This window comes from Dendropsophus ebraccatus, chromosome 10 (assembly GCF_027789765.1).
Source record: "Dendropsophus ebraccatus isolate aDenEbr1 chromosome 10, aDenEbr1.pat, whole genome shotgun sequence".
Classification (NCBI taxonomy): domain Eukaryota; kingdom Metazoa; phylum Chordata; class Amphibia; order Anura; family Hylidae; genus Dendropsophus; species Dendropsophus ebraccatus.
The window spans coordinates 29,763,600-29,778,404 of NC_091463.1; the positions used below are offsets into that span (position 1 = coordinate 29,763,600).

At 43.3% G+C, this 14,805-nt stretch overlaps 1 protein-coding gene across 7 annotated transcripts in view; it reads left to right on the forward strand.

Moving 5' to 3' along the window:
• GAPVD1 (GTPase activating protein and VPS9 domains 1) overlaps positions 1 to 14,805 on the forward strand; it is a 51,679-nt gene that overhangs the window by 19,887 nt on the left and 16,987 nt on the right. For 2 of the 7 annotated variants that reach the window (XM_069986725.1, XM_069986727.1), the window contains exons 4-14: positions 763 to 849; positions 2,544 to 2,678; positions 2,985 to 3,174; positions 3,910 to 3,990; positions 7,298 to 7,449; positions 8,755 to 8,884; positions 10,224 to 10,373; positions 10,454 to 10,627; positions 11,534 to 11,674; positions 12,184 to 12,318; positions 12,398 to 12,517. In XM_069986725.1, the coding sequence (XP_069842826.1) occupies positions 763 to 849; positions 2,544 to 2,678; positions 2,985 to 3,174; positions 3,910 to 3,990; positions 7,298 to 7,449; positions 8,755 to 8,884; positions 10,224 to 10,373; positions 10,454 to 10,627; positions 11,534 to 11,674; positions 12,184 to 12,318; positions 12,398 to 12,517 (1,495 nt within the window). Of the gene's footprint in view, positions 1 to 762; positions 850 to 2,543; positions 2,679 to 2,984; positions 3,175 to 3,909; positions 4,022 to 7,297; positions 7,450 to 8,754; positions 8,885 to 10,223; positions 10,374 to 10,453; positions 10,628 to 11,533; positions 11,675 to 12,183; positions 12,319 to 12,397; positions 12,518 to 14,805 lie in introns of those variants that run through there. The other 5 variants (XM_069986729.1, XM_069986732.1, XM_069986726.1 and 2 more) reach the window with 4 other exon arrangements.

Sequence of the window (14,805 nt, forward strand, 5' to 3'; positions counted from 1 at the left end):
TCCGTGTTGTCTTATGTAACCATAGGATCCCTGCAAAGTATTCCCCTTGATGAATTGAAGGTTTGCAAATAACTATCACAGTAATACTTGCTGCTTGTTGGCTGGCAAAAAATGTTGCACTTAGGCCTTGTTCACATCTCAAGAGAAGGACAATGAAAAATGATGCCATACTGGACACTGACAACGCCTGACACACCTCATTGACTATAAGGGCCCTAAATGGGTGCCATGCATGTTTGCCATACACAGAATAGAGAATAACTATCTGGTCTTTCACTTGCATAGTGGATAGCTGTCATCCAAACCATTATTTAGCAACGTCTTTCTCTCCCACACATATGCATACTCTGTTTGGCGGAGCGTGTGCACTCGTTGGGGAGAGGGGAGAAAGCCCTCTGTCCCGCTCAGCAGATGTCAGGGCAGAGACTAGAGGGCTTATACACACTACATGGTTAAATTCTCCCTGAACAGGCATGTATTGCCGTTGTAACTCTTCAGATATTATACATGGTTTTCTCCATTGTGTAAAGCTGCGGCCACGTGACTTGGTCTCCATTTGATCTGCACAGGCATGAAGATCCCTGCTAATAAACCTAATCCACAAAGTCACTGTTTCCCTTTGATATAGTGTCAAAGAAAGCATTATGTGAAAGAAAGGCTTGATGTGATGACTGCTGGCAGCGTCCGGAGCGCTCCATGAATACGGCTGATGTGCATATAACAAACCAGTCATTCAGGTCCTTCTCTCTGGCTCTTCTCTAGGTCGGCCGCCTCCTGCAGCAATTGGCTCTGACAGGGTTTGAGGAAGCGGATTCGCGCAGCAGGAACAATCTCAGTAAATTTGACAAAGTAAGTAATGTCATGTACGGACAATGACGACCGAAGAACAGAGTCCTGTGTTGTATACAGATGTGCTGGAAAATGGATATTGTAAATGTAATATCCCAAGGTGAAATATGTTGGGAAAGTGACCGTCATGAGAATCATTTAAGTGACAGTCATAAGCACCAACGGGACAGTATTTCTCAGCCACGTGGAATAGGGATAACAAGCTTATTAGTGGGACTCCCACCAATCCTGAGGACCAGGACATAATTGTCCCAGTAATCGATATGCACAGCCAGGTCTCCATTGTGCTTAATGGGGCTGCTGAACATTTCCAAGTTCAGCACTTGGCAATGTGTGGCAACCCCATAGAGAGTGAATGAAACCTGGCAGAGCATGCTCAGTGCACTTCATTCATTAATGGGATTTTTTTATGTCCCCCATTCTTTGGATCAGTGGGGATCCCCACAATCTGAAACCTAGCGATCGTTCTTCTATGACATATCCTGTGATAAATGTATGGGACAATACTGCGTCTTGGGGTGTACCTCTATAAACTGTTTGGGGCAGTCTTTCTTCTGGTTTATTCCCACCCTCCCATAGATTAGGAAACAAGCCAAGCCCCTTACAGCACATGAACCGTGACACAGTCACAGAAGGAAGGGGGACATGGCAGGAAGATTGAGTATATATGGGGACCTCTCGCTCAAAATAATCCTTCATTTTTGCGCAAAGTATCACAGGGACTGATCATAGTGTTCATTGAATGGCTCAGGAGCCTTTTTTGTTGATTGTGGCTTTTACACTTAGCAGAGTGGTATAGTTTTATATCTTAATTCCCTGTTTAGTACTGGCTAGGCTGGGGTGCAAAATGTAAGGGATCCCCCTTTTTCAGTGCCCTGAATAGCCCTATATAGTAAGAAAAGTCTCCTGAGCTCCTGAAGAACATCTCCTCCCTCTTCCTCCCCTACCTGACCCTCCTGGGACTCTGCTTCCAGGTGTCAATCAAGCACAGAGGAGGTAGAAAGTAGATATTCCCGCTTATTGCTATTATGGAGCTTTGGGAAAGCCTTTTCAGTCCTTGTACCAGAGAATAAAAGCATTGCTCTACATCCTGGAAGTACAGCTGAGTATAGGAAAGATACCCTGTGACTCTACGTCCTAACAGCTATCTAACAGTGTCAGCAGTTTGGAACCTGAATTACAGCTGACCGATTCGCTTTAATATACAAGTCTTAGCAGGGCCATTCCCCCTTTAAATATGGCTTCAAGGCCTGCTGCTAACTTCGGGGGCATCCAAAGTTTCTCATCAAATACATAGTGTGAACCCGGCCTACAAGGTATTGGCTTCTCCTTGTTGACGGATACAGATCTAGACATTGATGTATCACATTCATACCTTCCTGTTCCTGCATCAACCTCTGTCAATAGAAATAGTTTTTGCTAAAGGGAAACCTTGGCTGAGAACTTTTTATTGTAGATCACATTGGACAGTAAGTGTACTTCCAAGCAGTCATTTGGACCATGAACAACATTGTGTCTCCTCGAGAGGAGGATCTGACCACTGGGGCCCCATACTTCCGAGTGGTGGTCCTTAGTCCCGTTTTGGGCTGCTTCTCTAATCACTGTCTATGGGACTAATAAAGATGGCTGAATGCTGCATGAACTCCTTCTGCTGGTATGGTGATGTAACATTGCTATTATCCCTCTCTCTGCAGAGCTGTGTTGCTGCTTTCCTGGACGTGGTTATAGGAGGCAGAGCGGTGGAGACTCCTCCATTATCTTCTGTGAATCTTCTGGAAGGGTTAAGTCGTACGGTTGTGTATATGACATACAGCCAGCTTCTCACTTTGGTGAGCACTTTTTTCCTAGTTACTTATAACACAAAAGCTTTTACCTGCCATAGAAATGTAATTCTTCATCTCATGCCAAGATAAATGACTTGAGGCGGTATCCTGGAACAATAGAACAAGGGTAGGTTTTATTGGTCACCATAACTTTTGCTTCTTACAGTCTCGACTTCTCATCCTTTGCTATTGTTTGTTTTATAAATAATTGTCAACCATGACTACTCCTATAGAGACTTCAGGATGCCATATACTGCACTTTCTTCTGTCTGTATTCTGGCTGGAGGGTCTCATGTTGCTTCTGCCTTACAGCTTGGATTCTTGCGTAGTGTCATATCGGGAGATCAGCTACGAGAGGAGGATAGGATGGCCCTGGAGAACCTACTGGCTACAGTGCCCCAGACCAAGCCAGGCAAGAACAACCATGACAGCACTCCATACAGCACCCCTCAGCTGTCCCCTGCCACCACACCAGCCAGTAGAAAGAATAGACTCCCTATAGGTAAGCATTTGATATAGAATCCATCTTCTGCAGCAAGATGGGGAGAGAAGCACTTGGCGTTAGGCTTCGCCCAGTTCATTCTTGAAATAGGAGATGTCAACCAATAGAATCTTCTAACATGTTTCTGACGTTTCAACAGCTTTGTTACATAGCTAAAGGTTTATCCCACCACTATATATCTCCTATCCACAGGGGCCTGAGTCTCCCATCAGAACCAACTCTCCTTTTATTCTCTATGGAAACTACAAGAGATAACTGAGCACTGTATCTGTGGAAGCGGCCATAGAACAGAGCAGAGGTTACGTTTGCGTGCCGTTCATTCTGTAACTAGAGGCTCTGGTTCCTGTTCTTGTGGTCTTAAAATTACCTGTGTCTCTGTCTCGTAAGGTTCTATTCTCATATGCAACCTGCTTTTCCCTTATAATGGAAGCCACTCTGCTCTGTCATATCCATCATACAAGAATACTAATGGCACCTGATGGCTCTTGCTTTATGAGGTCTCTCTCTTCATAGAGGAAATGGTGCTGTTTGTGCTCTTCCCCCTGACAAACATGAGAATATATAGCGGAGGCTCTGAATAGAATGTCTGATACCAATGTGAGAGTCAATCTTATTCTGTCCAGTTGTGTTTCCTCTTACAGGTACTTTATATATGTCAAATTTATGTTCTAATAAGAATTCCTTTTTTTTTTTTTTTTTTTTTTTTTTGCAAACTTGAACCGATTCCCTCCTTAGGGCAGCAGCTTGCAGCCATGACAGTCTGGGATACATCCGCATCAAATCTCTCCGCTCACATAAACCTGGTGACTCCTTTTGGTGTGTAACTAGGATATCCTTCTGTCATAAAGTGAGCTTCAGCCATTGTGTCATGTGACTAAGCTTGGCGGGAAAGCCTTCATTACTGTTATGTGCCAAGTGGGAAGTTCTTTTCGTCACCATCTCATGCAGCGGTCTGCCAGCAATGCATGTCTGCTCCACCACCCATGTCATGCTACTGTTCACATTATGGCTTTGCTTCCCACTTTGTGATAAATCGGGGCGGAAGGCCGCTTTACTGTAACTAATTTCTCTAAAACTCTGTCAGGATTAGATCTAGTACCTTCTAAAACACTATTCACTTGTCGCATGCACTCTTCTGCTAGGGATTTTAGTCTTTTCCATGTTGTATATGCAACTGTTCCAAAGGTTTGTGCACAAATCCACACAGAAATATTATATGCAATGCACACCCAGCCTGAGGGCTCATACACACAAGCTGATACCAATCTATATGCGGACTCTGATGGCAAAGTCACAGCCCTATGCATGGTCTTGGATTATGTAAAGTTATTTTTCAATGGAAGTAATATTGCTTTTCAGGAACCATGCTGGCACCATGTAGAGCATTGTATGAGGCTTTAAGGGTTACTGCCACTTAAAAATAAACTTTGGACATGTCAAACGTTTTGATTAGATGAGGTCTTGATGTTCAGACCTCCACCGATTTGTTATATAGAGCCAGGACCAGCAACCAGCCATGCACTTTAATCCAATGCATTGCAGGAAACATGTATTGTAAGTCAATGGACTATAGGGGAGATCTATCAAAGTAAAACTGGCTCATTAGGTCTTAGTCCTGCGATTATTATAGCTCCGTGTAGTATGTAGCTGCAAGCTTCACTCCCTGGCCAGCTGCCCAGTGCGAGTTTTTACAGGGGATAGTCTCCATTTTAAACCAGGTTCTGGTCCATTTGAGATAACAAGACACAGTATTCATGGGAAAATGCCCTCCACCTGTGTGGAGAAGGAAATGACTCATTTTAGTGTCACTCAATGGGGCATAGCATGGATGTTGTACGACATTGTCACTCTCCTATGCAGCTGTCTCATCTTCTGTCATCATTTGTAAGAGAGCCTGGTATATGTCCACTGCTCGGCCTGGCATGCTCCCTGGCACTGAACGGGGGTTATTCTTGTGAGATGGTTTTCTGGCAAGCTTGGTCTACATGTGGCTTCTCTCTTCCATCACTCCCCATCTCAGCAGCAGAATCCTGAGTTCTCCATCACATGCATGTGTCCATGATGTGTCACTTATATATAAATATTCATGGCTGCCAGGTTACCCGTAGCTGCAGATATATGTGGCTGGATTAGTATGTGTGTCAGGTGTTCAGTGCCTGCTTGTAGCCCTTAGTACATATGCATCAGTCCGTATGGTTTTTATTGCCTTGATGTGTCTGTGAATTCTTCTTTTTCATACGTTTGTATACATGACTGCTGATTCGCTGGGGGTTACACAGCAAGTAGATATATTGCTAACTTAGATTGTGTCTCTTTGGGGCATTACCATTTTGTAATAGTATGGCCTATCACTTAGGGTCCTATTAGACAAAGCGATTTTTAACGATAAACAAAAAACAATTACATTCAAGATTGTTTCTTTTTAACCTGAAATAGTTCACCATATTACACAGAACGATAGTCGTTAGTTACGATCGTTTGCTCCATCTAATTCCAGCAAAACAAGGAACGATTTGGAAAATTTCACTGAATGGTTAGTGTACGAATGGGGAATTACTGCAAACGATTGTGCCAACAATCTGACATGTTTTTAATAATTGCCTTCACTTTTTAAATGGGAATGGTCATGAAAAAAACCTTTTGACATGTCAGAAGTTTTGATTGGGGTGTTCAGACCGCATAGACTTGGTGGGCTGTATAGACTTGCGATATGCGGCCATCCAGGTCAAATAACATAGAGCCAGGAGAGACCATGCAGCGTGCAGTCTTCTCCTGGCTCATTCTCCTGATCAGTCAGAGTGTTCACTTTGACACACTCTCTGGGTTTTTTTATGGCAGTTGTTCCTTAAAGGGACCAACACACCCTCCTCAAAACCCTAAACTAAAGTCATCTGTAAGTAGGATAAAGGATGCTGTTTCCAAATCTGTAATTTGTAGGTTTCCACTCCTGGTGTACTCCTACAGACTGGGCATGTTGATGCATAGAGAGGACTACTTAGCTCAAGAATATAACGGAGAGGACTCCTTTATTTGTGGCTTATAGCAAAGCAATACAAGAACATAGAAAAATAAAAAATGCAGATATAGAATCAGCATTGTCTACTCTACTCTTTTGGAAGTGACAGTCCCTTTAAGAATCCACATGTAGATGGGGCCCACAGCCAGACATTTTAAACATTTTTTGGAATTATTCCCCAGAATATATATGTTGAGAATATGATATTCTCAGTTTGTGGTATTGCAGCTTAGTTCTACCAAAGTGAATGTAGCTGTATATTAATGCCACATACAACCTAGGTGCAGGTGGAGCGCTGTTTTCTAATCTTGGATAACCCTGTCATCATTTTCATGCTGCCTGAGCCATGAGTCCCCAGGGTGGTCCAAGGCTTCTTCCTGCTTTTCTATTCCTATACCCAACTAGGCAGAGATCTAGACAATCACTCTGGTGGAGCGGAGAGAAGTTCCCAGATCCCAAACAGATGACACATGGCGTAGTGGCGGCCATATTGATTTATTTTTTTATTTTAGGATCAGATGCTATTAGATTTTGTACACACATTCTCTTTGAGCATCCATTCCATTATGTGCTCAGCTATCCTATCCACAGGGGGTGGGGTGTAAACCTAATAGACCCATTATAAGTTGTTGAGGATAAAATAGATCACAATGGATCTTAATGGGTCTGTTATATCTTGAATTCATTCTGTGAGAGCAGACGCCATGATGGAAGTGTAATGAGCCTTAAAGAAAACATCCATTCAGTATCTTATGTATATTTTGCTGACCGCTCACAAATGATTCCTCTATATCAGTGTTAAGCAATCTGAGGTCATCTAGCTATTGCACACCTTCATCTCCCATCATGTCTGTCATGATGAGAGTTGTAGTTTTGCAGCGGCTAGAGAGCCATTTGATAGGGGGACATTGCTCTAAATTGCCTTTACTCATCCACCCAGGGTCTCGCTTGTATTTCCTCCACATGTACTGAAAAAAGAAGAAATGTTTTTTTCTGTGCCCTGGGGTATTGAGCAGTGTGGATTGTGGTGCTCTGTGGCTCTTCATATCTTTCAGCATTCTTGCCTATTCTGTACATAAAATGGTGACGCTCTTTGTTTGCAACCAGTGACTCGCAGCAGAAGCAAAACCAGCCTCCTAGAGGTAGAACACGAAGGCTCACCCCAAGACAGTGTGTCTCAAGACCAACCTGAAGAAGTGCTTGTGATCTCTCTGGGAGCGGGGCCACAACTTACACCAGGAATGATGTCCGAGAACGAGGTATTCACCACTGCCCATTCGTTTTAATTGTAACATTGTTTGTCATAGAATGCGCAGCCTTAGGGTGCGTTCACACTGAGTTAAACAGGCGGAATTCTGCAGTGGAGCTCGCCGCTGCAGTATCCTGCCTGCCTCGCTGTTTCAATGGGATGCCTCGCACGTCTCTGCTCAAAGTATTGACGTGTCAGAGCGGAGGCGTGCAAGGCATCCCATTGACACACTGAGGAATTCCTCCTGTTTTACTTAGTGTGAACATACCCTTATACAGACAGAGCCCAGAAGAATTAGAAGGAAATTTGTTCAAGAATCTCTCCAGGATTTTATTTTCGACTTATATAGTGCAGCATATGCTACTAAATGGCTATACTTATTTTAGCTGCTATGACACGCATGGGTTGTCTGCTATCATGATTCCTATTTTGCCCTGATAGGGATTCCTAATGAAGCCTTCATTTCCCATGATGCCTCTGGCTTTCCAATCCCATCACTGCTGCATGCAGCAAATGATAGATCAGTGACAGAGCCCTTCTGTTCCCAAACTCACACTATAGGGCTAGGGAACCTTTTTCCTTTCAAGGGCTATTTATAAATTTATTCGAGGGCTTTATGCTACACGGCTGCAGCACTTAATGTTATATTGTGCACGGCAGTGGCGTAGCATGGGTTGGCAGCACCCGGAACAAGGCAAAGTATTGCGCCCCAAGATGCCTCTACTAATGTAGTTAAACCACCATGATGCCCCTAGTGCGGCCACATCAGAAGATCTCAGGGTTCAGATGTTCCCCACCCCTGCCATAGGAAATTGTATGAAATAAAGCTTCAGCCTGTCTTTTTCTTTTCCTATTACTGTAGCTGTTACACACAGGAAAGCTATGTTTTGTCTGCATCTCATAGAATGTTAAAGAATATGCTCACAGGGGAGCAAGGGGGCTAGAGCCAGGTACGGAGGGGTCTGAGCTGCCAGCATTTGATACGTGATAATGTCATCATGTAGTTCGCAACTACACAGCACAGCAGAAACCACTTCCAGTTACACACAAAGCTGTGTAAATTATCTCGTTTTGAGACTGTAAATCACATGAGCCAGTGGCAGTAATCAAATGTATAGCTACAGCTGAGCTGGGATGAAACAAATGACACTGCAGGATAAGATTTGCATTATTAGAAAGTTATGGCTGTACTTTAACTATGAAATGTATAAAAAGATGTCCAAATACATTATCATTGTTGCACACCACCCTATACTATGGTTATAGATCAGCTGCCCTTTTTTTTTTTTTTTTTTTTTTTTGTACATGTTTTTAGGTTTTGAATATGCAGCTAGTGGATGGCGGACAAGCAGATGTTCCTGTGGATGAAACAAAGCTTCATGGGAAGCCTGATAAGACCCTGCGCTTTTCTCTCTGTAGTGATAACTTAGAAGGCATTTCAGAAGGTGAGGGCTTAGCTTTAAGGTTAATTTTTTTGTTCATGAATTTTAGTGGTGGACTAATCATTTCCAAAGTACAGGGGTACTCCGAAGTGGAAAAAATATTTTAGTGGTGATGGCAATCGCTCGTCTTTCTGTGGAGGCTGCTGGACACCGCAATCAAGGATGGCAGCCTCCCCCGACAAGTAATATAACTTGATTAAAACAATTTTTAAAAACAATTTTTTTTGTCTCCAGAGTACCCCTTTAAACTAAATATGTATATCATGAATATGCAAATAGTAAAGATTTAGGCCCTGAGATCTTAGTGGAATAGCACGCCTGGATTGTATACGTATGCTTGTCCTTTGTGGGATGCAGACCTAGGCTAGGTTTACACTATGTAAAAACGACTATTTCATAACAACGTCCGTTGTTATAAAATACGGCTGTTTTTACATGGGGTGAACATAGCCCTATAGTGTAGGTGTCCTACTAGTAAGACCTATATCTATAGGATGTGCCATTAATGTTAATCAGCTAGACATCAACCATTGGCTGTTACAGATCAGAGCTGTCTGGCGCTTTCTTTTACCCCTTCTATGGGAGATACTGTAACACACTTCCCAGCAATCATAGTATTAGTCTGTAATTGGATCATAGTGTAAAACCCTTAAATCTTTGCAGCATATCTGCCACTGTATGGTGGGTGAGGTTATGCAAACTTGGTAAACCCACACAGCTACCATGTCTATGTACATTGAGAGATAACGCTATAAAGATTTTTTTTTTTCTAGTTTTTTTTACTCGTTTTCCGACTTAAAATAGTTCATGACCTTAAGTTAGTCCTGTCTATTTCTGTCCTGTTGGCAGACCGCTACTTTTAGGTGTGTTGCTATACTGTGTGAAGTGTTTTAAAGAGATTGTCTCATAATCCAAAAGTGTCTGAGTTCTGATTGTTGGGACCCCCATCTAATCTTGATCACAAGATTAGAAAATCTTGTGCCCCCCCCCCTCCCTCCACACACACATCTAAATACAAGGGAAATACCTATGTAAAAGTTCCATGCAGTCTATGGAATTCCCTTAGATGGCAGAGTACAGCGCTCAGCTGTTTGCATTATTGCCATAGAGTTTAAGCAGAGTGGTGGTATGCATGCCCGGCTGCTACACCATTCATCCAGGAAATGTATGCATTGGACCCTCAGTTCTTGCGATTGATGAGAGTTGTAGCAATCGAACCTCAACTGATCAGACGCTTATCACCTATTCTTTGGATGGGGGTAAGTTTTGACTATAGGAAAACTCCTTTAAGAACAAGGCATTAACCTTTACTCTGATTTGGCTGTCAATTCAAATAACATAGAAGAAGGAAATATGTCTACACCAGGTCCATCAAACAGGTCCAACTCCGTATCATCCCTGGACCTAGAAGGGGAGTCTGTGTCCGAGCTGGGTGCTGGGCCATCTGGCAGCAATGGAGTGGAGGCGCTGCAGCTACTGGAGCATGAACAAGGTAAGATTCATTCTGTCATCTGTATCCTGTAACAATAAACTCTGGCCATAATCCTTGGCAATATTAACTCCCCCATGCAGCCACCACACAGGACAATCTAGATGACAAGTTGCGCAAGTTCGAAATTCGGGATATGATGGGATTAACTGAAGACAGAGACATATCTGAAACTGTTAGCGAGACGTGGAGCACGGACGTTCTTGGCAGCGACTTTGATCCCAATATTGATGAAGATCGGCTTCAGGAGATTGCAGGTGAGAGGGAAAATAAGCACTGCATCTAGTATAGAAGGCCTAAAAAGGTTGTCACTTTTGTGTATTTAAATATTTGAGGTGAGCATAACCCAAGCATGCTAGAGCCGTCTGAACCCAAGTGTGCAGCATTTGATTATCGGTGGCTGCATGCACTTGGAAGGGTCTGCTGGGTGGTTATTCCCCTTCAGCTTCTCCCTGACTTGCTTGATTTGATTGACAGTTCTTTCCCTATTTGCATATAGGGAACAACCGGTCAGTCACGCAAGGCTAGGTTAAGTGAAGCCAGAGGAGAGACCCCTGTAGATGCTTCTCCTGTACCCTGGTTTTCTTCAAAATCCCACATTGCTTCAGACTACAACCTAGTTCTTTGTGTTGATGGAACCTACAGGGATTTCATGTTGCTGTGGTTAGGATGGCAGGAACTTGCTGACGGGTTCTCTTTTATAATATGTATATTATATTTTAGCCTATTGTTGCTTCCCTATTAGTGTTCGTCTTGGCAACTCTTAGATGGAGTGTGATTACTTACTGACGTCACATAGGGTTTCTCAGCGGGTATTATGCAAGGTCATGGGCACTATGTACAGAGGGCTAAAAAATACTTTAGGGAAGTGCAGACTACATGTATTGCTTGTTACTGGTGACTGGTCAGCTCCCTCTAGTTGTTGTTCATTCTGGATGCTTGTTTTATGTCTGTAACGTGTCAAAGATGTATGCCAGAGTACACTTTTATAGTTAGTGCACCCGATGAGCTGTAGATCTTCTCTAGATTTTGTCTTGTAATATGCATCAATCTATGAGATTAGCATTAGTTTACAGAGTGTCAGGCTGCGTAATACACCCTAAGTCTGAATAGAAGATAACTTATTATTATTACAATATACTTATAACACCATCCCCCTCCAGGTGCGGCAGCAGAAAACATGCTGGGTAGTCTTCTTTGCCTACCCGGCTCTGGCTCCATACTTCTTGACCCTTGTACTGGATCCACCATATCGGAGACCACAAGTGAAGCCTGGAGTGTGGAGGTCCTACCCAGTGATTCGGGTGAGTCTCAATAGGCATCAGCTTAGCCAACATATACTCAATATGGAAAATAGTATGTCAGTGTAACATGTATGCTACACTTATGCTAAAATGTCATTGTAATAGGCCAATTGCTTTCCACGCAAATTGGGTAGAATGAAACTGAATACAGTGGAGCGGATTCTTTAGGGGATATTCACAAGCTGCAGATTTGTTTCAGAAATGATCTGTGATTGTTCATGCATATAATGGGACTTGCAGAGATCCATGCACCTGATGCAGCAACTTTTCACACGTATGGAAGTAATATTAAGTTGGATACATTTCTGAAACAAATCTTTCTGTGCTTTGTCAGACATGACTTCTCTTTGCCTACAGGCCACAAAGATGTCTACAGAGTTGTGCTTGCCTTGGGGGTTAATGCATGATATCTGTAGTCAGCAGTAGTAGCTCCTCATAGTTTTGCATTGGTATGTCACTTATTAGGGATCAGCTAAACGTCTTGATGACACAGCTTGCTTTTTTCCCAGAAGCACCAGACCTGAAGCAGGAAGAGCGGCTGCAGGAGCTGGAGAGCTGCTCAGGGTTGGGAAGCACATCTGATGATACCGAGGTACGAGAGGTCAGCTCCCGACCCAGCACGCCAGGCCTGAGTGTAGTGTCAGGTACGATCCAACTTCACACATCCCTTTGTAAGAGTCTAATAGAGATCCCTACCTGATCTTCTCTGCTTTCTTTATAAAGGCATCAGTGCAACTTCTGAGGACATTCCCAACAAGATAGAAGACCTCCGCTCTGAGTGCAGCTCAGACTTTGGGGGAAAGGATTCGGTGACCAGTCCTGAAGTGGAGGATTGTGTTCACAGTAAGTGGAATACATCATACATTCTTACTCTGCCAGCTATAAGGAGATTGATGATAATGTTCAGTGTTCTTCGTTTCTTTAAAATTTAAAACAATTTCCAAAGTATCTAGTAATGGAGGAGATGTATGGGAGAGAATGCCTCTTGCTATTTGTAGTACACTCTACAATGACATGTGATGTCTTTACTCCATTGTTTTACCTAACAAGAAAACAACTCCAGCCTCTGTCAGCCCCTTCCTGCACAAGAACATATAAGATGGAACCCGGGCGGATCACCCATCTCGCCCCACGAGCATGTCCGCCTGTGCCATAAACTCCATTCTGTGGTCAGGCAGATTCGGCCATCCGCCCGAGGATTAAACGCGTTAATTCTTCGGGCTGGCGGCGTAATCTGCCTGACCATAGAATGGAGTCTATGGCACAGGCTGAGATGCACGGGGGCGAGCTGCGGAATGCACAGAGATTCCTCCGTTTACACACACCCTAAGTGATTTACTGCAATCTGACATAGCAAGTACATCAGGAGCTGTCCTAATGTCATCTGTGGCGGGACACATCTACCACACATTGCTAGGCTCCTCCCACCACAGAGCTCCAATCCTGACGGTTAACCCTTAACAGGGTGACAGGTGCCCTGCAGAGTGATATTATAAATGTAATAACCCATAAGAAAATAAAATCATAACAGGAGATATATATTATTTATATATATATATATATATATAATCTTTGAAAAATGACCGCAGCATTCCAGACTTGGGTGAAAAAACTGAGTGAAAAATGTATTCTTACATGTGGAAACACACAGGAAGACCAGCGACGTTTCGCTCCATCGATAGGAGCTTTTTCAAGCCAGTGAATACATAAATTCAAGTCAGTGTTATATATTAGTAGCAATTAGTGATGTCAGAAAAAAGAGGCATGGTAAACAATCATGTGAACAAAATCATGTGATAAATCATGTGATCGTTACAAACAAGTATTCATACAATAAAAGTGAAAAGATTATATAGCTCCAATTGTGAAATAAGTGAGACTGTTATTTAAATACACATCGGGGCAGCTGCGCCTCACTCACGAACAGTGATCATCAGAGCAATAGTGTTCACGGTCTAGTGGACCGCACGCTGTGTTGGAACGCACAGCCATCTTGTGAAAGAGTGTCATGGTATCCCAGCATGATTTATCACATGATTTTGTTCACATGATTGTTTACCACGCCAGTTTTTTCTGACATCACTAATTGCTACTAATATATAACACTGGCTTGAATTTATGTATCCACTGGCTTGAAAAAGCTCCTATCGATGGAGCGAAACATCGCTGGTCGTCTTGTGTGTTTCCACATGTAAGAATAAATTTTTCATTCAGTTTTTTTCACCTAAGTCTGGAATGCTGCGGTCATTTTTCAAAGATTTTGCTACACCTGTGGATCAAGGTGGGACGGCAGGCACACAGCAGACACTTTCACCTTTGAGTGCTGCGGAACATTGCTCTTTCCATATAATATATACTCTCACCGGCCACTTTATTAGGTACACCATGCTAGTAACGGGTTGGACCCCCTTTTGCCTTCAGAACTGCCTCAATTCTTCGTGGCATAGATACAACAAGGTGCTGGAAGCATTCCTCAGAGATTTTGATCCATATTGACATGATGGCATCACACAGTTGCCGCAGATTTGTCGGCTGCACATCCATGATGCGAATCTCCCGTTCCACCACATCCCAAAGATGCTCTATTGGATTGAGATCTGGTGACTGTGGAGGCCATTTGAGTACAGTGAACTCATTGTCATGTTCAAGAAACCAGTCTGAGATGATTCTAGCTTTATGACATGGCGCATTATCCTGCTGAAAGTAGCCATCAGATGTTGGGTACATTGTGGTCATAAAGGGATGGACATGGTCAGCAACAATACTCAGGTAGGCTGTGGCGTTGCAAAGATGCTCAATTGGTACCAAGGGGCCCAAAGAGTGGCAAGAAAATATTCCCCACACCATGACACCACCACCACCAGCCTGAACCGTTGATACAAGGCAGGATGGATCCACGCTATCATGTTGTTGACTCCAAATTCTGACCCTACCATCCGAATGTCGCAGCAGAAATCGAGACTCATCAGACCAGGCAACGTTTTTCCAATCTTCTACTGTCCAATTACGATGAGCTTGTGCAAATTGTAGCCTCAGTTTCCTGTTCTTAGCTGAAAGGAGTGGCACTCGGTGTGGTCTTCTGCTGCTGTAGCCCATCTGCCTCAAAGTTGGATGTACTGTGCGTTCAGAGA